General features: G+C 42.1%; 2 protein-coding genes across 4 annotated transcripts in view; one reads left to right on the top strand and one right to left on the bottom strand.

Moving 5' to 3' along the window:
* si:dkeyp-14d3.1 (transmembrane protein 132C) overlaps positions 1–9,610 on the top strand; it is a 211,841-nt gene extending 202,231 nt beyond the window's left edge. Inside the window, exons 8-9 of the mRNA XM_021621375.2 lie at positions 5,188–5,379; positions 7,728–9,610. Coding sequence (XP_021477050.1) covers positions 5,188–5,379; positions 7,728–8,909 — 1,374 coding nt within the window. The 3' untranslated portion in view covers positions 8,910–9,610. The remainder of the gene's footprint in view (positions 1–5,187; positions 5,380–7,727) is intronic.
* A 9,229-nt stretch (positions 9,611–18,839) lies between these two features.
* slc15a4 (solute carrier family 15 member 4) overlaps positions 18,840–25,352 on the bottom strand; it is a 44,515-nt gene continuing 38,002 nt past the window's right edge. For all 3 annotated transcript variants that reach the window (XM_036935789.1, XM_021621374.2, XM_021621373.2), the window contains exon 9: positions 18,840–19,255. In XM_036935789.1, coding sequence (XP_036791684.1) covers positions 19,101–19,255 — 155 coding nt within the window. In that variant the 3' untranslated portion in view covers positions 18,840–19,100. The remainder of the gene's footprint in view (positions 19,256–25,352) is intronic.

Genomic DNA, 25,352 nt, shown 5'->3' with positions numbered 1-25,352 from the left:
TTTTGCAAGGAGGAATGGGAAAAAAATTCAGTCTCTCGATGTGCAAAACTGATAGAGACATACCCCAAGCGACTTACAGCTGTAATCACAGCAAAAGGTGGCGCTACAAAGTATTAACTTAAGGGGGCTGAATAATTTTGCACGCCCAATTTTTCAGTTTTCGATTTGTTAAAAAGGTTTGAAATATCCAATAAATGTCGTTCCACTTCATGATTGTGTCCCACTTGTTGTTGATTCTTCACAAAAAAATACAGTTTTATATCTTTATGTTTGAAGCCTGAAATGTGGCAAAAGGTCGCAAAGTTCAAGGGGGCCGAATACTTTCGCAAGGCACTGTACATTAGTTTGAGAAACAGGCGCCTCACAAGTCCTCAACTGGCAGCTTCATTAAATGGTACCCGCAAAAAAACAGTCTCAATGTCAACAGTGAAGAGGCGACTCTGGGATGCTGGCCTTCTAGGCAGAATTCCTCTGTCTGTGTTCTTTTGTTCTTAATCTTTTGTTTTTATTGTCCAGACTGAGATATGGCGTTTTCTTTGCAACTCTGCCTAGAAGGCCAGCATCCCGCCTCCCGAGTGGCGCAGTGGTTAAGGGCGCTGTACTGCAGCACCAGCTGTGCCATCAGAGTCCCTGGGTTCGCGCCCAGGCTCTGTCGTAACCGGCCGCGACCGGTAGGTCCGTGGGGCGACGCACAATTGGCCTAGCGTCGCCCGGGTTAGGGAGGGCTTGGTCGGTAGGGGTGTCCTTGTCTCATCGCGCACCAGCGACTCCTGTGGCGGGCTGGGCGCAGTGTGCGCTAACCAAGGTGGCAAGGTGCACGGTGTTTCCTCCGGCACATTGGTGCGGCTGGCTTCCGGGTTGGATGCGTGCGGCTTGGTTGGGTTGTGTATCGGAGGACGCATGACTTTCAACCTTCGTCTCTCCCGAGCCCGTACGGGAGTTGTAGCGATGAGACAAGATAGTAGCTACTACAACAATTGGATACCACGAAATTGGGGAGAAAAAGGGGTAAAAAAAAAAAAAAGAAGGCCAGCATCCCAGAGTCACCTCTTCAGTCATTTAATACATTAACAATGTCTACACTGTATTTATGATCAATTTGATGTTATTTTAATGGACAAAAAATTGCTCTTCTTTCAAAAACAAGGACATTTCTTAGTGACCCCAAACTTTTGAACGGTAGTGTGGATATATACAGTGGGGCAAAAAAGTATTTAGTCAGCCACCAATTGGGCAAGTTCTCCCACTTAAAAAGATGAGAGAGGCCTGTAATTTTCATCATAGACATCTATGACAGACAAAATTATAAAAAGAAATCCAGAAAATCACATTGTAGGATTTTTAATGAATTTATTTGCAAATTATGGTGGAAAATAAGTATTTGGTCAATAACAAAAGTTTATCTCAATACTTTGTTATATACCCTTTGTTAGCAATGACAGAGGTCAAACGTTTTCTGTAAGTCTTCACAAGGTTTTCACACACTGTTGCTGGTATTTTGGCCCATTCCTCCATGCAGATCTCCTCTAGAGCAGTGATGTTTTGGGGCTGTTGCTGGGCAACACAGACTTTCAACTCCCTCCAAAGATTTTCTATGGGGTTGAGATCTGGAGACTGGCTAGGCCACTCCAGGACCTTGAATTGCTTCTTACGAAGCCACTCCTTCGTTGCCCGGGCGGTGTGTTTAGGATCATTGTCATGCTGAAAGACCCAGCCACGTTTCATCTTCAATGCCCTTGCTGATGGTAGGCTTTGTTACTTTGGTCCCAGCTCTCTGCAGGTCATTCACTAGGTCCCCCCGTGTGGTTCTATGATTTTTGCTCACCGTTCATGTGATCATTTTGACCCCACGGGGTGAGATCTTGCGTGGAGCCCCAGATCGAGGGAGATTATCAATGGTCTTGTATGTTTTCCATTTCCTATAATTACTCCCACATTTGATTTCTTCAAACCAAGCTGCTTACCTATTGCAGATTCAGTCTTACCAGCCTGGTGCATGTCTACAATTTAGTTTCTGGTGTCCTTTGACAGCTCTTTGGTCTTGGCCATAGTGGGGTTTGGAGTGTGACTGTTTGAGGTTGTGGACAGGTGTCTTTTATACTGATAACAAGTTCAAACAGGTGCCATTTAATACAGGTAACAAGTGGAGAACAGAGGAGCCTCTTAAAGAAGAAGTTACAGGTCTGTGAGAGCCAGAAATCTTGCTTGTTTGTAGGTGACCAAATGCTTATTTTCCACCATAATTTGCAAATAAATTCATAGAAATCCTACAATGTGATTTTCTGTTTTTTTTCCCCTCATTTTGTCTGTCATAGTTGAAGTGTACCTATGATGAAAATTACAGGCCTCTCTCATCTTTTTAAGTGGGAGAACTTGCACAATTGGTGGCTGACTAAATACTTTTTTGCCCCACCGTATGTGTGTATATATATATATATATATGTATGTATGTATGTGTGTGTGTGTCACTGTCCAGGATGGCAGGAAACTTTGCCCCAGTGATGTACTGGGCCGCACGCACTAGCCTCTGTAGTTGCCGTCGGAGGCCGAGCAGTTGCCATACCAGGCAGTGACACAACCAGTCAGGATGCTCTTGATGGTGCACCTGTAGAACCTTTTGAGGATCTGAGGACCCATGTCAAATCTTTTCAGTCTCCTGAGGGGGAATAGGTTTTGTCGTGCCCTCGTCACAACTGTCTTGGTCGACTTGGACCATGTTAGTTTGTTGGTGATGTGGACACCAAGGAACTTGAAGCTCTCAACCTGCTCCACTAAAGCCCCGTCGATGAGAATGGGGGCATGCTCGGTCCTCTTTTTCCTGTAGTCCACAATCATCTCCTTTGTCTTGATCATGTTGAAGGAGAGGTTGTTGTCCTGGCACCACACGGACAGGTCTCTGACCTTCTCCCTATAGGCTGTCTCGTCGTTGTCGGTGATCAGGCCTACCACGTTTGTGTCATTGGCAATCTTAATGATGCTATTGGAGTCTTGTCTGGCTGTGCAGTCATGAGTGAACAGGGAGTACAGGAAGGGACTGAGCACCTACCCCTGAGGGGTCCCTGTGTTGAGGATCAGCGTGGCAAATGTGTTGATACCGACCCTTACCACCTGGCGGCGGTCCGTCAGGAAGTCCAGGATCCAGTTGCAGAGGGAGGTGTTGTCCAAACTTTGTGATGAACTTTGAGGGCACTATGGTGTTGAACGCTGAGCTGTAGTCAATTAATAGCATTCTCAGATAGGTGTTCCTTTTGTCCAGGTGGGAAAGGGCAGTGTGGAGTGCAATAGAGATTGCATCATCTGTGGATCTGTTAGGGCAGTATGCAAACTGGAGGGGGTCTAGGGTTTATAGGATAATGGTGTTGATGTGAGCCAAGATCAGCCTTTCAAAGCACTTCATGGCTACAGACGTGAGTGCTACGGGTCAGTAGTCATTTAGGCAGGTTACCTTAGTGTTCTTGGGCACAGGGACTGCTTCAAACATGTTGGTATTACAGACTCGGACAGGGAGAGGTTGAAAATGTCAGTGAAGACACTTGCCAGTTGGTCAGCGCAAGCTCCCAGTACACGTCCTGGTAATCCGTCTGGCCCTGCAGCCTTGTGAATGTTGACCTGTTTAACGGTCTTACTCACATCGGCTGCGGAGAGCGTGATCACACAGTCTTCCAGAACAGCTGGTGCTCTCATGCATGTTTCAGTGCTATTAGCATAGAAGTAGTTTAGCTCGTCTGGTAGGCTCGTGTCACTGGGCAGCTCTCGGGTGTGCTTCCCTTTGTAGTCTGTAATTGTTTGCAAGCCCTGCCACATCCGACCAGCGTCAGAGCTGGAGTAGTACTATTCGATCTTAGTCCTGTATTGACGCTCTGCCTGTTTGATTGTTCGTCGGAGGGTATAGCAGGATTTCTTATAAGCTTCCGGGTTAGAGTCCCGCTCCTTGAAAGCGGCAGCTCTAGCCTTTAGCTCAGTGCGGATGTTGCATGTAATCCATGGCTTCTGGTTGGGGTATGTACGTATGGTCACTGTGGGGACGACGTCATCTATGCACTTATTAATGAAGCCAAAGATTGATGTGGTGTAGTCCTCAATCCCATCGGAGGAATCCTGGAACATATCCCAGTCTGTGCTAGCAAAACAGTCATGTAACTTAGCATCTGCTTCATCTTACCACTTTTTTATTGATCGAGTCACTGATGCTTCCTGCTTAAATTTTTTCTTGTAAGCAGGAATCAGGAGGATGGAATTATGGTCAGATTTGCCAAACGGAGGGTGAGGGAGAGCTTTGTATGTCTCTCTGTGTGTGTAAAGGTGGTCCAGAGTTTTTTTTCCCTCTGGTTGCACATTTAACATGCTGATATAAATTTGGTAAGACCGATTCAAGTTTCCCTGCATTAAAGTCCCCGACCATAAAGAGAGCCGCCTTTGGATGAGCGTTTTCCTGTTTGCATATGGTGGAATACAGTTCATTGAGTGTGGTCATAGTGCCAGCCTCAGTTGGTGGTGGTATGTAGACAGCTACGAAAAATACAGATGAAAACTATCTAGGTAGATAGTGTGGTCTACAGTTTATCATGAGATACTCTACCTCAGGCGAGTAAAACCTTGAGACTTCTTTAGATATTCTGCACCAGCTGTTATTTACAAAAAATACAAAGTCTGCCGCCCCTTGTCTTACCAGACGCCGCTGTTCTATCCTGCAATACAGCTATAGAGGGGTCTCAATGATTGGGCACGCATGGAAAGATCTCTTTGATTTTCAAAATGAGATTAATGAAATTAGGTTTGCACTAATTGGATTACTAGGAAAGGTCCATTAACAGCAGAAATGTGTCCTTGATCGGTCCTTGCCTACTCCAGTGTGTATTGCTGGTGGTTTTCTCTCCACATCATCATTTGATTAATGTTTCCTGGATAAACACCTGACAATGAATAGTGGAAGGGCTTGTTCAGGTCACTCCATTTACCATCAAATAACTCAATCTATGTACTCATCAAATTAAATGGAAGCCAGCATAATGTTGGAAGGCATCAAGGTCAGAGCTGAGAATCACTGCAGGATTTACAGAGCATCCAGGAATAATGTAGTAATTGTTTATTTCAAAGAGCAATGCTTTTCATGTCCTGTCCATAATCTGGATTAATCCCAAGGGCTTCTCTCTCTCTCTCTCCTCCATCTCCCTTGTGTTGGCCCAGGTCCTGTCCCCCCTGTCTGACTCCATCCTGGCAGAGAAGACGGTGACAGTAGTGAATAACAAAGTAACCATCACAGAGCTGGGGGTGCAGCTGGTCACCGGCCTGGCTCTGAACCTGCAGCTCAGCCCAGGGAGCAACAGGGCAATCCTCGCCACGGCAACCACACAGGAAGTGCTGCAGAGCCCAAAACAGGTCTGTTCAACATACTGCAGATCTTTGAAAACGATCAGTTAGCAGCCCCTTTGATTAACATGAGGATTTAAGAAACAGTTTATAGTAGTTTATTTAATGTAAGCCTTGTCTGTTTGGATCCCCTTTCACACAATTGCAGTCCTTTAATGTGAACATTCAGTAAGTACTGTGAACATGTGTGTGTGTGTGTGTGTGTGTGTGTGTGTGTTGGGTGTGTGAATGCGTGAATGCCTGCGCTTGTTTGTTTGTTCCACTGCATTCCTAACCCTCTTAACACCAACTCTTGAAAAGCAGAGTGTGACAGAATGTGTTTCCTTGGGCATCTAATAGAAAGGGAAGCTTAATCTCAGAGCGTGTAAAAGCAACACTGCAAGTTTCTGTAAGAAAACACAATTTACAGGCCAAACTCTAGCTGTCCTATCGTCTTTCGCCATTCGTTTCTCCCTTGCTCTCCTTCTCTCATGAACGCTTTGATCCCTTTCTCTTTCTAGTGAAGGATAGAATGGAGGACAGGCTAGTTTTATCAGTCCTATCTCTGTAGGGATAATGTCAGTGTGGGGATAAGCGTGCAGGAATTCCCCTAGAGGATCTGTAATTAGAGAGCAATTGCAGCCCACTGATGGATCTCCTTCCCTGCTCCTGGTGATTTGTCCTGTGTCCATATTAAAAAGCAACATCACAGCAAGAAAGGGACTTCAGATGCTTGTCTGTGGCAAATCCCCATTTGCTGTCTTTAATGTGACTGTCTGATACTGTATTTTCCCTATATTTTAATCCCTTCAGCTGTCTGAGCACCACAGGAGGAGGTGGATGGTATCTTAATTGGTGGAGGACGGCTCGTGGTAATGGCTGGGGCGGAATCAGTGGAATGGTATCAAATAAACATCAAACACATGGTTTTCATGTGTTTGATGCCATTCCATTCGCTCCATTCCAGCCATTATCATGAGCCGTATTCCCCTCAGCAGCCCCACTGCTGAGCACAGTAGCTGAGTTAACAAAACAGTGGCACTTTAGTGAGCTATCCTCTACCTTATGATTCCCACTACATGACCAAAAGTATGTGGGCACCTGCTCGCCGAACATCTCATTCCAAAATCATGGGCATTAATATGGAGTTGGTCCCCCCTTTGCTGCTAACTGGGAAGGTTTAAGGTCTTGCTCGCAGTTGGGGTTCCAATTCATACCAAAGGTGTTCGATGGAATTAAGGTCAGGGCTCTATGCAGGCCAGTCAAGTTCTTCCACACTGATCTCGACAAACCATTTCTGTATGGACCTCGCTTTGTACAGGAAAGGGCCTTGCCCAAACTGTTGCCAGAAAGTTGGAAGCACAGAATTGTCTAGAATGTCATTGTATACTGTAGCGTTAAAATGTCCCTTCACTGGAACTAAGTGGCCTAGCCCTAACCATGAAAAGCAGCCCCAGACCATTATTTCTCCTTCACCAAACTTTACTGTGTGCACTATGCATTGGGGCAGGTAGCGTACTCCTGGCATCTGCCAAACCCAGACTGCCAAATGTTGAAGCGTGATTCTTCACTCCAGAGAACGCGTTTCCACTGCTCCAGATTCAAATGAAGGCAGCTTTACACCACTCAAGCCGATGCTTGGCATTGCGCATGGTGATCTTAGGCTTGTGTGCGGCTGCTCTGCCATGTAAACCCATTTCATGAAGCTCCCGAGAAACAGTTATTGTGCTGACGTTGCTTCCAGAGGCAGTTTCAAACTCGGTAGTGATTGTTGCAACTGAGGACAGATGATTTTTACGGGCTTCAGTACTCACCGGTCCACCTGTCAGCTACAGGTGTGGCTAAAATATCTGAATCCACTAATTTGAAGGGGTGTCCACATACTTTTGTACATGGCTTTTATGACCCACAGTGCTGTAGCCCTACATTTCTAAAAATGCAAAAAAGAGTATAAAAGTACTGTTGTTGTAATTTTACATTCTGATCCTTTGAACCTTGTACGTTTGAAGTCTTGTTTGTTTTCTTGTTCCTGTGATAGAAATGTTTCCCTCATGGAAGTAGTTTGATTTCTTTCATTTTGGCAGTTACCAATTACTATGTACAGTGATGTATACGATAAGCTTGCCTAATGAAATAACAGCACAGGAACATTTCTGAAATAGGCTCTGTCTTATTTCTACATTCTTAGATCTAATAAATAAATAGGTTTTAAAGAAGGTATTTTTCAACCCTTCATTATTCTCTACTAATGGTGAGGTTGCTGCTCTACGAAATGTGGTAATGTGACCCTGCTTGAGGTCACTGTCAGTGTTACATGAGATTGTTTTTCTTTATTTGTTATTTTCTTTGCTCTTGTTTGTGTGTGTGTGTTTGTCCAGGAGGCCCTGATTAGCGCGTGGCTACACTTCAGTGATGGCTCCATGGCTCCTCTGGACCTGTACAACTCAGACTACTTTGTCCTGACGGCCACGTCTCTGGATGAGGAGGTGGTGACGGTGCAGCAGGACCCCTCCTGGAAGTGGCCTGTGATCGTGACTGAGGCTGAGGGCCAGGGCCTGCTGGTCAGGGTGGAGATGACCGTCTGTGAGCTTTGCCAGAAGTTCAAGCGGCGCAGCGTTTTGGCTGCAGGGAACTGCAACGTCAAGGTGAAGTTTGGCCAGAGCGATAGTGGCACCTCCAGAAACAGTGACTACGGGCCAGAGGGCGAGGAGCTGGAGAACAGGGCCAGCGACCGCAGGCAGCAGTCCCCCTCCCAGGACAGGACTGGATTAGAAGCCCACTACTACGGCAGCTCCATCTCTGACATGGAGGACGGTGTCATGAGGAAGGTCACCACCACCACTAAGAGTACCATCATCAGGAGGCCCAATGGAGACAAGCTGTCAGACGACGGGAACCAGGTCCAGAACATGCCAGACTTCCCTGCCCAGGTGGACCTCCCTCGCAGCCACAACATGGAGGATGATCTGATCCAGACAGCCCGGGGCCTCACTGACCTGGAGATCGGCATGTACGCCCTGCTGGGGGTCTTCTGCCTGGCCATCCTGGTCTTCCTCATCAACTGCATCTCCTACACCCTCAAGTACCGCCACAAGGAGCTGTCCATCGAGGGCCAGGAGAGCATGAACCACGCCCACGACTGGGTGTGGCTGGGGAACGAGGCAGAGCTGCTGGAGAGCCACATGAGCCTGTCCCCACAGCAGGACGAGCTCACCTCCATGGTGGACTGCAGTGCCGGGCTGGAAGAGGGCAGCCACCTGCTCAACGGTGCCTCTTCCCAGAAGAACGTGCAGGGCCAGGTGCACCGGGCAGCAGACAGGGCAAGCTGCACAGCCAAGGACAGCAAAGGAGACTCGCCTACCACAAAGAGGAAGCGTGTGAAGTTCACCACGTTCACCACCATCCCGCCAGACAATGGCTGCCCCACTGTCAGCACACTGAGCATGAGCCACAGCCAGGATATTAAGTGGGTGTGCCAAGATGTAGAGCAGGGGGACTCCAAGGAGCTTCGGAACTACATGGAGAGGTTAAATGACAGTGCTTTAAAAGAGGTGGCATAATCTGTGTGCTCAGTGCACTTATAACTCACCCTTATGCCTTTCACAGTGAGCTGGGCCTGGACAGCACCTAATGCTGAACCTAGAAGAGGTTGAAATCTGGAAGCAACATTTTTGTGAATCACATGGGACTGCCAAAGGGAAAATTAATTCAAGAGGACAACAATAGTAATGATACCACACAGGACTAATGGCAAATCGTTAACTTGAAAAGAAACATATCATTTTTTAATAATTTGTTTATCTCTGAATATCTTCCTACCGTTTAATCATTATTTCGTGATGGTTCTTTTGTAGGTAGACTCAAGCCATGTTCCCAGACTAGCTCTGCATTACTGACAAAAAACAAAATGTTACGCAGATGATGACATGTAGATTTAAGAATGTAAATTCAAGATTCAAGATGTATATAAAGTACTCATTGAAAGGTTTTGGAAGTTTTGTAGCATTTTGAATATTGATTTCCTATTCCACATCCTGTCATTTTTTTGTTTTTTGATAAATGTCTGGGCCCAAAGGATAGACCAGAGCCTACAGAACGTCCTGCATGTGGTTTGAAATAAAGGCACACATTTTAGGTTAATCTTTACCAGAAGGCACAGAGAAACGGCTATGTATATACTGAACAGTCCTCCTACAAGGCATTGTATTGTTGCTAAGTATATTGTATTTTCATAACTGTCATTTAAAGAACATACAACAGTGTAGAGATGCGTGTCCACTTCAATCCACCAACCACATGGGAATACATTATACATGCCAACATGAATTCCTTTTTGCTACCCACTATCTTCAATGACTGAATGGAGATGAGTGCTTTTCCAGGTTATGTCTTCATATAAGCCACACAGCACAAACCTGGTCGTACTCTAATATGGTGTAGGAGTTGTAATGGAATCATATCACAAATTTTACATTTCCATGGTGAAGACAAATGAAGCCACTGGAAGTCATCTGCTGTTCTTCTATTTTCAGAATTTAGCCAAACACACTTCAATTAGAGTGAACTCAACAGTATATTTGACCAATTCATTAAACTTGGTAGCACAACCGCTAGATTTGGATAAAGGATAAGGCTGTTACCAATTATTCTGCCAGCAACTATTATTGTTTCTCAAATCAAAGTTTACTGGTCGTGTAAACAGTTTGGCAGATGTTATAGCAGGTGCAGTGAAATGCTTGTGTTACTAGCTCCTAACAGTGCAGTAAAATGTCAAACAAGCACACAAAAAATAGAAACAAGAAATCAAGAATGTCAGAATGAATCCAATTAACACTGATGGTGATTACTTTGATTAATGATTGGACGACAACTCAAATTAAATTAACCCTTGTCTTGGAGCCTGCAGAAATGCTCAGCTAGGACAAAGTGGAATGGGATTTCCACTCGCTCTTCTGAAATTGAAAAATCCCATCATGAACCCTAATAAATGAATAAAAAGCCTATGAAAGTGGTGGGAAGAAAGAGGTTCAGAAAAAACATTTATGTTGGGAGTTACTTCATATATGAGTCCGTTAGCTAACCAGAACAGTCATAATATCAACTTGAGGTCAATAATCAATGCTAGTTTGTGAGATCATGTTGCAATATCTGTTGCTGGAGAGTAGACGCTAGTCAGACAATGAGCAAACACTCCTCTAAAACAGACAGATGAGCCAGCAAATTACAGAAATATTCATTATACTGCTTCATTAAAAGTGCTGCTAGTTGTGTCAGTGTCTACAAGGCCCATTGAATAGTGCTTTCCTGAAAGCTCCTGTGCACCACAGGAGGTTGGTGGCACCTTAATTGGGGAGGACCGGCGTGTGATAATGGCTGTAGCAGAATAACTGGAACGGTATCAAATACACCAGACACATGGTTTCCATGTGTTTGATGTCATTCCATTCGCTCCGTTCCGGCCCATTATTATGAGCTGTCCTTCCTTCAGCAGCCTCCTGTGCTGTTCCTGATAGGGACTCTCCTCATTCCTTTATTCATTTAGTTCAAGTAGCTTGCCTACTTGATTCCCTGCAGCTCCTGCGGTTCTCCGATTGATCTTACGCTTTATGTTGAATGAAAACACCAGATTAAATAAAAGGCCTTACCTTACCATCTCTATTTCTCTCCCTTCCTCCCTCTATCTGTTTCTCTCTCATCTCCCTCTTTGTCTCTGTTTCTCCACTGTCCTGATGAATGATTCTTTCTTTTTTCTTCGCCCATGTGATTTATGCCTGTGCTGTGGAGCGGAGGGGGATTGATGTGGGGGTTGTGTGCAATGCAGTGCGCTGGGACTGTGAACGCTGTGCACAGCCTGCGGACTGTGAAGGGCGCAGAAATCCAGCCAGGCCTAGTAGGAATTTAATTGTCAGCCACAAGGGGCATGATTGATAGAGGGCCCTCTGTAATTAACACACCACTGTGACTTTCTTTTCTGTGCACACTGCCCAGTGGTGGCTTCGGCCTTGTGTTTAGAAACAGGAATACCTACATGACATTGAAGATATATTGAGTGTGCTCAGGGTTTTCTAGTCTTTGGAATGAGGGATGTGAGGCTTGTTTCTATTTGCTTTGTATTCCAGGCAAAACGGAAATAAAATTCCCAAGGACTCCACTTGGATAGACTTAATTGAGTTGATCATGTGAGACCAGCAGTACACTCACAGTAAATGATTGGCTGTTCTATTCTCCCTGTGGTAGTGACGCAGGGCCTGTATTTTCTCTCTCTGAATTTACTGATTGATTTATGTAGCTTATTGTTTTATATCTAATCTGGAAAATATTTTCATATGCTTTGTAAAAAAAAAACATGCACCGCCTTATACTAACAAACTCACTCCAAACACAGTTAACACACACACACACTGCATATCATTTGAGTTAGAGGAGTAGCTGTCGAGGTCAGCTTGACATTCCGCTCTAACATTTTATTTTATTTTTTTACAGATGGAGCCGCAGGGAACTGCAGACTACATTGTTCATAAACACAACTCTGGTGCCCGAGCCAAGTAGCTACGCCTTGTAAACAAAGTCTCCCGCCTGACCTGTGCACCTCAGCGGGAAACAAACAAACAACATTCCCCTCTCTTCCCCACCCCCTGGATCCATTGCAGAAAATAGCAGTAATGACTCAAACACCCAAAGGCAATGAAAGACTGGCTGGCAAAAAGCCTCCAGCTGCAACATGAGGGGTGCACCCAACCATGTCATACAGTGAGGCTTGTGGGAAAATGTGGCAGAGCAGCGTATCAGCCACCACTCCAAGACAGGGTGAGGCATTTTTATGCCTGTTTGAAAACAAGTGAAGGTCACAGGACCAGAGAGATACAGGTAACTGCTAAATTAATGGAAACACTTGAGTAAATGAGGGATACAAAGTATATTGAAAGCAGGTGCTTCCACACTGGGGTGGTTCCTGAGTTAATTAAGCAATTAACATCCCATCATGCTTAGGGTCATGTATAAAATGCTGGGCAGGCCATTATTTTGGTTACCATGGCTATGCCTCCATTGGATGACAATGCCCCCATCCGCAGGGCACGAGTGGTCACTGAACGGTTTGATCAGCATGAAAATGATGTAAACCATATGCCATGGCCGTCTCTGTCACCAGATCTCAACCCAACTGAACACTTATGGGAGATTCGGGAACAGCGTCTAAGAAAGCGTTTCCCACCACCATTAACAATTTCTCCTGGAAGAATGGAGTCGCATCTCTCCGATCAAGTTCCAGACTCTTATAGAATCTATGCCAAGGTGCATTGGTGCTGTTCTGGCTCGTGGTGGCCCAACACCCTATTTAGACACTTCATGTTGGGTGTTTCCTTTGTTTGCCAGTTACCTGTATACACCTGGGTCGTTTCACCAATTCGGCACCTTTTGAAAAGTGTAGCTTGGTAAAAAATTAAACTTTATCACCTAATTTTAACATCGTCATAATGAGCACACTTTCAACTTCATAAAAAACATGTATTCCCATCTCAAAAGCTTAAATAAAACAATTACTATAGTAAGTGCCTTAAAGTTCAAAATAAAGTACCAGCGTTGACCATAACAGGGTTGCCGATTTCTTCTTAAATTAGCCATACATCTCCTTGTGACAGGGGTAATGGAAGCTTGTTGTGTGCAACAGGGAGGGGCAATTGAATCCAAGCTTCCACCAAAACAAATGTATTGTTAAAACCTTTCTAGCCTGTCTATTGACCCGCTCAGTTTTCCACCACAAAACACCAGGAAATGGCCAACAAGAGTAGAACCAGCTCACCTCCTTTAACTCTATGATTTGACTATTAGATGTCCAATGTTTGTTTTAAAGGAATAGGTTCACCACATTAAAACGAGAGTTCAGTTCATGTAACAAGATTGACCTTAAATTGAGGGACAGACATGAATGAATCACTAATCACATTAAATAAATAATCTTCAGAAATGTGTTTGTCAAAGCAACAAAATAACTACAACGACTTGGGAGACAGTTTGGAATTAGTGGGTTAAAATCTTCCTGGATCTGACACGTGGGGTGCGTTTGGAAATTCACTCTGGCTCTCTACGTTTTCAGAGCACTCTCATCTGAGTGTGCCGGAATGCAGAATAACTGATGAATTTACGAAAGCTCAACACCCGTTGAATATGGCCAGTGTCAGTAAACGTCGGCAAAGAAGAGTAATTAAATTGTTGCCAGCAGCACAGTTACTGTCACCAACGCTCTGGATAACATGAAAACAGCCTAACCAGCTCTGCTAGGGCGAGTAAAGTTATCAGAGTGAGGTGTTCTCTCATTTCTGTCTGGAAGTAGCTAGCCAGCTAGCCAACGTTAGCCTGGGTGCTTGACTGCCGTTCTGAGGTCAGAACGCTCGGATCAACCTGACTCCTTGGCCAGAGCGTCCAGAGCGTCCAGTGTGCGCTCTGAACGCTCCGAGAGCGAAACACTCTGAATTTATGAATGGACAATCTGACAACGCTCTGAATTTACGAACACCCAGAGCACACTCTGAGCACTCCAGATGGACTTTATGAACACACCCATGGTTGACGAAGGAACATGTCAAAATGCTGAATTTTGGCAGTCTACAGTGTGTTCTACAGGAGCAGGTTTTCATCAAGGATCTCTCTGTACTTTGCTCCATTCATCTTTCCTTCGATCCTGACTAGTCTCCCAGTCCCTGCCGCTGAAAAACATCCCCACAGCAAGATGCTGCCCCCACCATGCTTCAATGTAGGGATGGTGCGTGGTTCCCTCCAGACGTGATACCTGGCATTCAGGCCAAAGAGTTCAATATTGGTTTCATCAGACCAGCGAATTCCTTCGACCTGATGGCTTGGTTTTTGCTCTTACATGCACTGTCAACTGTCAATGTAGGGATGGTGCGAGGTTCCCTCCAGACGTGATACCTGGCATTCATGCCAAAGAGTTCAATATTGGTTTCATCAGACCAGCGAATTCCTTCGACCTGATGGCTTGGTTTTTGCTCTTACAAGCAGTCAACTGTAGGACCTTATATAGACAGGTGTGTGCCTTTCAAAATCATGTCCAATCAATTGGTGGACTTCAATCAAGTTGTAGAAACATCAAGGATGATCAATGGAAACAGGATGCAACTGAGTTCAAATTTGAGTCTCATAGGAAAGGGTCTGTAAAATACGTATGTAAATAAGTTTCAGTTTTTTTGTTTAAATAAATTTGCAAAAATCTCAGAAAAACTGTTTCCACTTTGTCATTATGGGGTATTGTGTGTAGATTGATGTGGGCCTTTAAACAATACACACATTTTAGAATAAGGCTGCACCGTAACAAAATGTGGAAGAAGGGAAGGGGTCTGAATAGTTTCCATATGCATATGTATAAACACTACTGATTACTCTTTTATGAATGATCTGGGTACCTTTTAAGGCAAAAACAATTAACATGTTTTAATGGATCCAATAGCTTACCTTAAACAACCCCCTAGATTTAATTAGCATAATACAAAAATCCCTGTCTGTTTAATCTAGAGTAATGCTTTTTTGTTGCATGGGCTGAGTCTCAATCAACCGCATCCGCCAATGGCAGCCTTCCACATCTGTGGTGGAAGTGGCCAAACTACAATCGGTGTTTGTCAGACCATGAGACATCCCGAAAAATTGGTCTTCTCACAAAAACATCTGTAGCTTCTGAACGGTTTGGCCTCATCTCTATGGAAAGACTCTGTTGGTGTTCTCCGTTTTGCTCTAGGACCCCCACAAGGGTCACACATTCGTCTGAAGATAGCCTGGTAATGGTTAAAGGTTTTTATTGAAGTATATATGGAAGTAGTTTAGTTCTTTAAAAAAAAGGGGTGAAATATGTGTCAAAAAATGTACATAGTTTCCTGATCTTCCTTATATCTCTCAGATAGGACAGACACTTTAAAACCAACTTCCATTAGATTGTTTTTTACTGATCTGTTTTTCCATGTATGAATCTGTTATTCAGTGTGTTTCTATTGGCTAATAGTAGTAAGGCCAAATTCAATGTTTCATCAAATATATCGTTTTAATGAATATTGTGAGGAAATGAGATGTAATTATTTAAATAAGCCTGTATTATAACGGTTTGACTCAATTATCGTTAGTGAGGCTGTTTGATAAGTTTATGATAGTCAATACTGATGTTTAGCTTGATTAATCTTGTTCAATGACCTGCTTTTAAACTACTATCCAAATTACTTACTTCACACCCTGCTGTACATCTATTAGTCTAGATAATTAATAGAAATACACAAGAAACATTTGTCATAAATAGCAAACATTTCTCCAGCTCCACTGCTTTGCAAAGCCTGGTTAATAAATCTGACCTAAACTCTGAACCGTAAAAGCAATATTCAATTATTCTGTATTTTTCAATGTTATTACCCTTCAAGACTTCCTCAATAACCACTCATATCTGCCAAAAATGCATCTAAATATGAGAAACAAGCGGCCACACAGCTACTGTACAGTATAACCTGGAGGCTTTGTGTTAAGTTCAAACTCCGAGCCGCCTGTTCCGTCACACTTGTGTGGTTTGAATCCAACAACCAGCCTCTATCAACTGTACTATATAGGAAACGGTCCGACGCTGTTGCCTCGGCTGTAAGGCCTCAGCATTACCGCATGATTTGTGATGTGGCGATTTCAATCCCAGTCTGACGAAACTATGAAGAAATATGCCTCCTTTTCACTGGAAATGCTAAACTTGACTCATGAGTCACAATAAGGTCTCATACCACTGTGTTATGTAAACTATTATATGACAAGCTGCCAAGGGGTCTCCCTTTTCTACGAGGAATAATAGGTCCAGACTGGACTAGAAGTGGCTTGTCGTAATAGCTACATAACATAACCTGAATTATGGCAGATATAAGCAAACATATGTTTTATAACTACGGTAACTTATAGCATCAATATGACTAAAATGCTTAAAGTTTGGCTTTTGCCCAGGTTTAAATGTCGTGCAAGTGTAAGAATGGATGTCAATCATTGCATGTCAAGTCCTAAAGGATAAAAAGTGTTTAATTTAGATTTTTAAATGTAGAAAATTACCAATTTAAAGGATTGTAATAGATTTTTATTGGCAAACAACCACAAAAAAACACCATTCAACCAACAAACACTATAATAATGACCAAAATGGTTGTTTTCAGCCACTGTCATTGAGTTAGTAAGTGGTTCCAATGTGATAGCTAAAGGTAAACTCAAGCCACATACCTGATAAATCTGTAAACAGCCATGTCATAAGATCTCAAAAGTAGTATGCCAACTCTTCTGAACAATTGTATTGGTAGTCTTTAATAATTAATTATTCCACATCCCTTGAGCCCGGAGTAGATTTTGGTTTATAAAATACCTTACTTTCAGCTTTCACTTCTTGCACTGTCTAGATAAAGCAAAAAATGCAGACCCCCCCCCCAACAAATCACTTGTTGAGTCAAACAAAAATACATTGTGGATCTTGCTGTTTAACAAAACACTCAGAAAACCTGGAACATTCCCAGGACATTAGCGAACATTCCCATTAAGTTTAAGCGGTTTATCGAACATTAGGATAACATCCCAAAAACATTCAAATAATGTTTTTCAGAAAACGTTTGAAATGAAATGTCCTCCAAACATTCCTTAAACTCTTGGGCACAACATCTGTAACAACCACCACAGAACATTCCCCTAAGGTTCTTATTAGGTTTCCAGGTAATGTAATAAATGTGTTCTGGGAACGACACCAAAAGGCACCAAATTGGTGGAACGACCCAGAACATCCCGTTTCAGGAACACCATGTTGTGCTTTTGCAGGCTAGGGGTGGTTAGTCCAGGAGTAAATGATGGTAAATACACCAAAATGGTATACAAGTTGAAATAGCTGGGACTATATCCATTTAATATGTAATTGCTTTTTTTCTGTAATCAGATTAAAATAGTGATTTAAAATCATTGCATAGTGAAAAGTAAGTCTAAGCCTTATTTATGGATTTAGCAGACAAATGTAATTCAATAAATACCTTAAATATTTAAGCAACTCTAAATCTGAAAACAAAGTATGCATATATGAGCAGCATGACATTGTATTAAGTCTCATAATTTTGAACATAGTACCATGGTTAGTAAAAGCCCGTTCTATTTAACATGTGATACATGTCAATCATAACCACAAGGTAAAAAAAAAAAGCTATATCGCAAATGTCAAACACCAAGGCCCTAATCACAATTTTGAGTAATGTTCAATACAGTCTGAACATGGCACAATTCCTCTACAAGAAGAAAGGCTTTAAGAGCAAACAAACAAGTACAAACCGGATCAGTCAATAACAAGTCGATGAAGCCTCTAAGGTTTTTGAAAGTGGTGTGTCTGGGGGAGTTTGTTTTAAATTGTTCATTGATCTATGATCAGAGTGAAAAGGCCACTCAGTTGTATAATGCCATACTTATCTGACAACAGGAGTGAGTTATTTGAGCAGCTTACATGAAATAATTGTTTTAAGTGACTATAAATTACACCATTCGTATTCAAGGCCAACCTGACCTCTGCAGATAGAACAGGTTCATACACAGTAATGATCACTTAAATAAAGGTTACTGTACAATAAATAAACATTAAGATGAACTTGATCTCATGTGAGGATGTGTGAGTGTACAGTAAATGTACAGTACCAGTCAAAAAGTTTAGGTGTGTCCACTCATTCAAGGGTTTTTCTTCCTGTTTTACATTGTACAATTATAGTGAAGACATTCAAACTATAAAGAAATAACACATAGAATCATGCAGTAACCCCCCAAAAAAATGTTAAACCAAATATATGTTATAACAGATTCTTCAAAGTAGCCAAACATTGCCTTGATGACTGGTTTGCGCACTCTGGCATTCTCTCAACCAGCTTCAAGAGGTAGTCACCTGGAATGCATTTCAATTAACAGGTGTGCCTTGTTAGGTTCATTTGTCAAATTTCTTTCCTTCTTAATCTGTTTGAGCCAATCAGTTGTGTTGTGACAAAGTATGGGTGGTATACAGAAGATAGCCACATTTGGTAAAAGATCTTGCCATTTTATGACAAGAACAGCTCAAATAAGCAAAGAGAAATGACAGTCCATCATTACTTTAAGACATGGTGAGACTATCATTTGTTCTACAACAGGACAATTAACCAACACAACTCCAGGCTGTGTAAATACTATTTGACCAAGAAGGAGAGTGATTGAGTGCTGCATCAGATGACCTGGTCTCCACAATCACCCAACCTCAACCCAATTGAGATGGTTTGGGATGAGTTGGACCGCAGAGTGAAGGAAAATCAGCCAACAGGTGCTCAGCAAATGTGGGAACTCCTTCAAGACTGTTGGAAAAGCATTCCAGGTGAAGCTGGTTGAGAGAATGCCAAGTGTATGCAAAGCTGTCATCAAGGCGAAGGGTGGCTACTTTGAAGAATCTAAAATATTTTCTTTAAACACTTGTTTGGTTACTCAATGAAATGATTTCATATGTGTTATTTCTTTATAGTTTGGATGTCCTCACTATTATTCTACAATGTTGAAAATAGTAAAAAATAAAGAAAAACCCTTGAATGAGTAGGTGTGTCCAAACTTATTTTTTTTGCCTTAAAATGTAATAGTCTTACAAACTCATCAAAAACTCTATCCCATATCAAATCACAGAGGTGTTTTGGCACGAACCACTATGCACTAAGGCAGGTAGGGTGAAGTCAGATGGACATGGGTCAGTCCTGGGGTCAAGAGGGAGTGATGCCCAGCCTTTGGCTTCCTGCTCTACTACTCTTCTGTTTGTCGTATTTGACCGACACGATGAGGAAGACCAGCAGGGTGACACACTGGATCCCCGCTAGCAGGAAGAAGTAGTAGTTGAGTTGGGAGTCATTGATGTTACCTGGAAAGAGGGATGGAGAGAGGGAGGTGGTAGGAACAGTGCCATTGTTATGACAGAATTCAAGTGCAACACCTCAGAAAGAGACACCACAAGAAGCTGTAGGGAGGAAGAGATAGGTCAAAATAAAGAGGCATATAGAAATTATTAGAAAGGAAGGGTAAAAAAAAGAAGAAGACAAACAGCAGTGGTTGATGCATCCTGCAGAGAGAGAAAAATAGGTAGAGGGGGATGGGAGCATGACACCAACATCACAAAGCAGCATTCCATTAAAGGGATACATACAACTGTTCATTCGCATAACATGGCAGTGTCACATGGCAACGACAGTTGCTTTGTCTCCATGTTTAGCTCGTTCTTTTAAGATAAATGAAATCTGTCTGAAGACAAGCTTATGCTTGAGAAAAAAAGACAGCTCTGTCAGTGCAACTGGAAGCCACTTCTTGTCTTATTACTATGAGATGCTTAACGCAGTTTGACCCCACACTTCAATGATCATATGAATGGCATTATTGATTATTTGGGATTGAAGCATGAGAAAATAACAGAACATTCTGGACCCTCAGCTGTGAGGACAGGCAAGGAGTCTCAATACTATGAAAGGATTGTTTGTTTCCTTGGGGGAACGGATTCAATAACAAGGCGTAAAAACACAATGATGCGCACTTAATTGTTTGCCTTCATTCTGGCTTAGCGGGATTGAAATAATGAGTTTGTGTGTCTCACGCTTGATATGGATTGGAGATGCAGGCATCGTATGTCATAGAAAAGCTATTTGACCGTGTTAGAACAACTCCGTAACCGTAAGTCATATCACCACTTTATAATCTATAATACTGTACTGTGAAAAAAATATATTCAAACTGTCCATGATTACCCTTCTGTCTTCATGAGATATAAAATTGTCACCCTCCTTTCTCAGCTAACATCACCAGTCTCCGCAGTGCATTGTTACGAACAAGCCTCTTTCTGAGGTTTATGCTTGCACCAAGCTATTGCCGTCTACTTCTGAATGCTGGCACTGCTGATTGGAGTGGTTGCCCCTGTTCAAACAAACACTGGAGGGCAATTCTAAACTAAATCTAGCCCCCCCCCCGCTACAGTTTCGCATCAAGGGAAAAGCCGACAGCTGCACTAAATCAATGATTTTGCAAGCTAAAACAGTGCTTTGTCTGACAATTGTGTTGGCGTTAGAGAAGCCTTCCACCCCTGGCCATGTTAAGCAGTGGTTTACTGGCCTTAATGTTTAACCAGCAGCCCATCTGACGCAAATCACAGCTATTCTTTTGAATTCCCAATTAGAGTACCCAGCATAGGTTTTCTCTCATGTTTATTAAAAAAGGGTTTGAGTTTATACAATAGGCACACAGCATGGCACAGTTTCTTAGCCCGGAAGGATACATGGGAGAACGGACAGAGCTCAGCTAGCTAGCTTACATACTGTATCTTCAAATGAGGAAGTCCAAAGCTCCAGGACAGTGTGCTGTCAAAAGAATGCACCTATTAAGTTCTCCACGTTGGACTGTCACAGTGAATAACGACCTAGAGGAGGACCAGGCTTGATTTTAATTGGAGAAGGGGGTAATCCCACAGAAGTCTTGTCATTTCCCATGGTGAGGGTGGGCGGCGCGGGCGGGCTGGGAGAGAGTGAACAGGGAGAGTGGTCTGACGGCCCTCCGGACCCTGGGGTTCAGAGACCGTCCAATTATACCAGTCCATCCAGAGCTGGGGGGGAACACAAGGACTCACACAGCCACCATGTACACGACAGGGGGAAGAGGTCAAACTCACACATGATACTGGTGCCGTCATCAACATGACCCCAATTAACCAAGTGCTTGAACTTTTGACTGGACATGCTTTGGAATTGGCTGAAATCATTTTGACAATCTGAGTCACGAGGCATGACCAAAATACAACACTAATACATATACCGTTGGATTGCATATATTTTTGTGTGCATAAATTTTCACTAACAATTAACTTATTGGTGACAATACGGCCAAATACGCAAACCAATCTATAAAAAGTTGTTCCTCCCTGGTAGGGAAGACTCTGTATAGTCTACCATCTGACCAGAGCAGTAAAAAGGAGACATGATTTAAACGCAGTGCCAAGACCCCTGATATCTCATTCATTTCCAAAACACAAAACCTATAAACTATACTCAATCAAAGCCTAAACTGAAAATAAATCACGCCTACAACTCAACGGATCGCTGCTAGCAGCACTTCACCAGGGGAGGCAGAAGATATGCAAGTTGGGATATTTTAACCATAAAGAACCTCCAAAACCTAACGGAGGACTCACTCTGCAGGCCGTCTAAATAGTGTCCTTTGCAGTTCATCATACGATTGTTTTCACCTTTATGAGTGGTGCAGTACTGTATATTCTGTCACTAGCACATCGGAATCCATATCATATCCAAACCCAGAGATGTGTCTCACTGCCTCGGTCTGTGCTCTTTATGGATAATTGGAAAAGGAGAAGACCGGCAGGATAATGTTCACGGGGGGTGGGGGGGTTAATGCCGGCAGAGTCTGCTGCTTGCGTTTCAAATCGATAATTCGCTTTAACCGACACTCAGTCTGCAAGCACAGCCTTAATTAACACAGGGGAGTTGGCCTTAAGGAGAATGGGAGAGGAGAGAGGGCATGACAGAACTGCATGCTGAATAAATGCATGTTGAGGGGAAAGAGACACCGTTCATTGACCTTAATTGTGTAGTGTTTTATAGATTCAATAAACATCACCAGAGAATAAGTAATATAACTGGATCCTGAGAATTATCAGGGGACGACTGATGAAATCAAATCAAAACAAGTCTTTACATCTCAGTTTATGGGGTAGGTTTGAAAAAATGTGCAGGGTTGACATTTTTGTAATTTCTTAATTTCATTATGTCTCTGCCTACCTCCTTCCCACTCATGCCTCCCCAGGGCCCACTTGGCTGGTAATTACAGCAGCAAAAACTAAACAAGGACTTGTTGTACAAACGATTAACGAACCCCATACATATTCGACAGGTATTTAGGGAACGCGATCGATACGGAGGAATGCAGCGCTATCCAGAGGTGGGGCACTGAAGGGAACTTCTATGTCTGTTTGCCTCAAACTGAATAATATTAGCCACCATGATGCATTCATTTAGGCAGAGAGCTGCTGCAATAATTACAACAACAATTCTGAAACACACAGACCTCCAATGATCTTCAGCCCCAGCTGTGGACATTAACATACTTTGTCTGACTTCTCTTTCTTGTACTGTAAAACTTCTGGATGGACTAGAGACCAAATGGAAGCAGTTGATCAATAATGAGTACAGGTAATTGTAAATACATTGATAACTATCTATCAATACCATTATTAACTTATCAATGGAGAAATCACAACCCTGAACTCTGACACAATTAAAAGGAAAGAACAAGCATCTGCTGTTAGCTAGATAGGCTGGAAATATCATTGTCAGCCAAAAAGCTGCCGTTTACAGTATTTAAAATATATATCTCACATTGATTATTCTTTCACTTAAAGAAATACCTTCCCTTATACAGTACATGTATTATATTAAGCTGGAAGACTTGAGCACCAATCTCAAGAAGAGCTCATGTGACCATTTTTCCTGCTTTGGCACCGTTGCCCTCCATTAAAAACAGTCTTTTCATTGAGTATCATCAAATGAGTGTTGAGCAGGATATGTGGGTCTCAACCCAAACTGTGAATGTCTAAAATATCCCAACATCTGATCCTGGACCAGTCAGGACTTGAACCTGGTTGCAATTAAAATAAAAAGGCCATTTCCTGGTCTGTGACTGCAGCTACCTACTCAGAGCTCAAGCATTGTGTTCCTTAAAGTCAATGGTGGATGAATACATTGGGCAACAATTCAAAGGAGCACAGGTTTCAGCAGAACAAAACATCTTTATGTATACAAGCCAACTCATGAGGCAGAAGGAAAGACGGTTGACCTTTCATTGACTAACTGTGGGGTTAACTCAGCACAATGCAGTCTCTGTCAAAGCGGAGGTGAGATGGCTGCTTTTTCTAGGACCAAATAAAAGGATTGTGATGAATGACCAGTCAGATGTGATGTCAGCCTGACTGTGGAAAAAGCCCATTGGGATTTTAACCCTCCTGTTGTGTTCGTTTCATGTTAAATAATTCTGTGTTCCCGGTCCAAAATGACCGCCCCATTATAGCGGATTATAAATCCATAATAATACATATATGATCACCTAATGTTGTGTTAGATCTTTTTTTATCAACTTAAGTTAAAAATTAAAACATTAAAAAAGTTTTGAACTTCTATTTGCTACTTATAGGCCTTATTGACCTGAGCTCATACAACTTGTTTTTGAGTAAAAGCATAATGTATGGATTATTTAGACTTTAACAAATACTCAGATGAAACATAGTGCTATTCATCACAGACTTTGTGTCAAAGTTTAACAAGGACTCTCTCCTCCTCACCAGTGTCATGATCAAAGATATGATCAAGAACCTCATATACAGTATATTATTTGGTCATTGTGCTGCCACAGAATTAATTATGTGCAAGGCCTCAAAAAGCTTTATATACCAGAGCTGCAAAAAAAGTTGTATACATTATTGAAACAATGTTGCGATTTTTTTGTGAGAATGCCAAAAGGTGTGGTTCCCGTGAGGGAAAGATTCTATAGGGGTAAGGTTCTCGTGGGGATTGCCATGGAAGCCAAGAAGGGGAGTGAGGCGTGTGTGTGCTCAAACACACATGCATGTGGGTGTCTGGGAGAGGAGGTGTGCCCATCTGATGAATGGGCATGTGCCTGAACTCAATTTTATTACACTAAATTATAGTCTCACCCATTCATTTGTAATGACTGGTCATTTTTGACAGGGAACACCACAGGTGTACTAAAGTTAAATAAAACCCCCAAAATGTAATGAAAATCATCTAAATGTATTTTGTGTGTTCAAATGCCCTGTGTGGACAAAGTCATGGAACCTTATGACAATCTGATTAAAGGAACTACATTTATCAGAGAGAAAACTCAGTCCAATTTGACCGGAACACAGCAGGAGAGTTAAGAGTCACCAAGTCGAAAATATACAGTCACGACCAGAATAACTGACACCCTTGACAAAGATGAACAAAAAAATACTGTATACAGTAAGATAATACAAATACTGAGCTATATTATATGCAAAAAAAATATATATATATATATATATATATATATATATATATATATATATATATATATATATATATATATATATATATATATATATATATATATATTAAACTGGTGCCAATAATTTTGACCCCCAATTTGTATTTTTATTTTTTTTAAGAAGTATTACTTGTTAAACAACATTTTTTTCTGGGCAATTGCATCAGTATAAAATATATATATATATATATATATATATATATATATATATATATATATATATATATATATATATATATATATATATATATATATATATATATATATATATATATATATATATATATATATATTTTATACTGATGCAATTGCCCAGAAAAAAATGTTGTTTAACAAGTAATACTTCTTAAAAAAAATAAAAATACAAATTGGGGGTCAAAATTATTGGCACCAGTTTAATACTCCAGCACCCCTTGCGAGGAAAATGTCACAGACCCATTTTCTAAAACATTTTATGAGATTGGAGAACACATTGGGAGGGATGTTAGACCATTCCTCGACACAGAATCTTCCCAGATCGTTGATATCCTTCGTTTGCGCTTACGGACTACCCTCTTCAATTCAAACCACAGGTTTTCAATGAGTTTCAAGTCCGGAGACAGATGGCCATTGCAAAGTGTTGATTTCTTGGTCAATTAACCATTTCTTTATGGATTTTGATATGTGTTTGGGGTCATTGTCTTGCTGGAAGATCCACAGCCAAGTTACATCTTCCTGGTAGAGGCAACCAGGTTTTTGGCAAAAAAAAGTCCAGGTACTGGGTAAAGTTCATCATTGTTTTGAGCATACAATAGTATTGGTATTACTTATTGTACTATTTTCTTTTCTCATCTTTATCAAGGGTGCCAATAATTTTGGTTGCGACTGTACTACAGTTACCAAAGGCA

Source organism: Oncorhynchus mykiss, chromosome 11 (genome assembly GCF_013265735.2).
Source record: "Oncorhynchus mykiss isolate Arlee chromosome 11, USDA_OmykA_1.1, whole genome shotgun sequence".
Lineage (NCBI taxonomy): Eukaryota > Metazoa > Chordata > Actinopteri > Salmoniformes > Salmonidae > Oncorhynchus > Oncorhynchus mykiss.
Note: the sequence above shows the minus strand (reverse complement) of the source record. Positions and strands in the feature narration are given on the sequence as shown.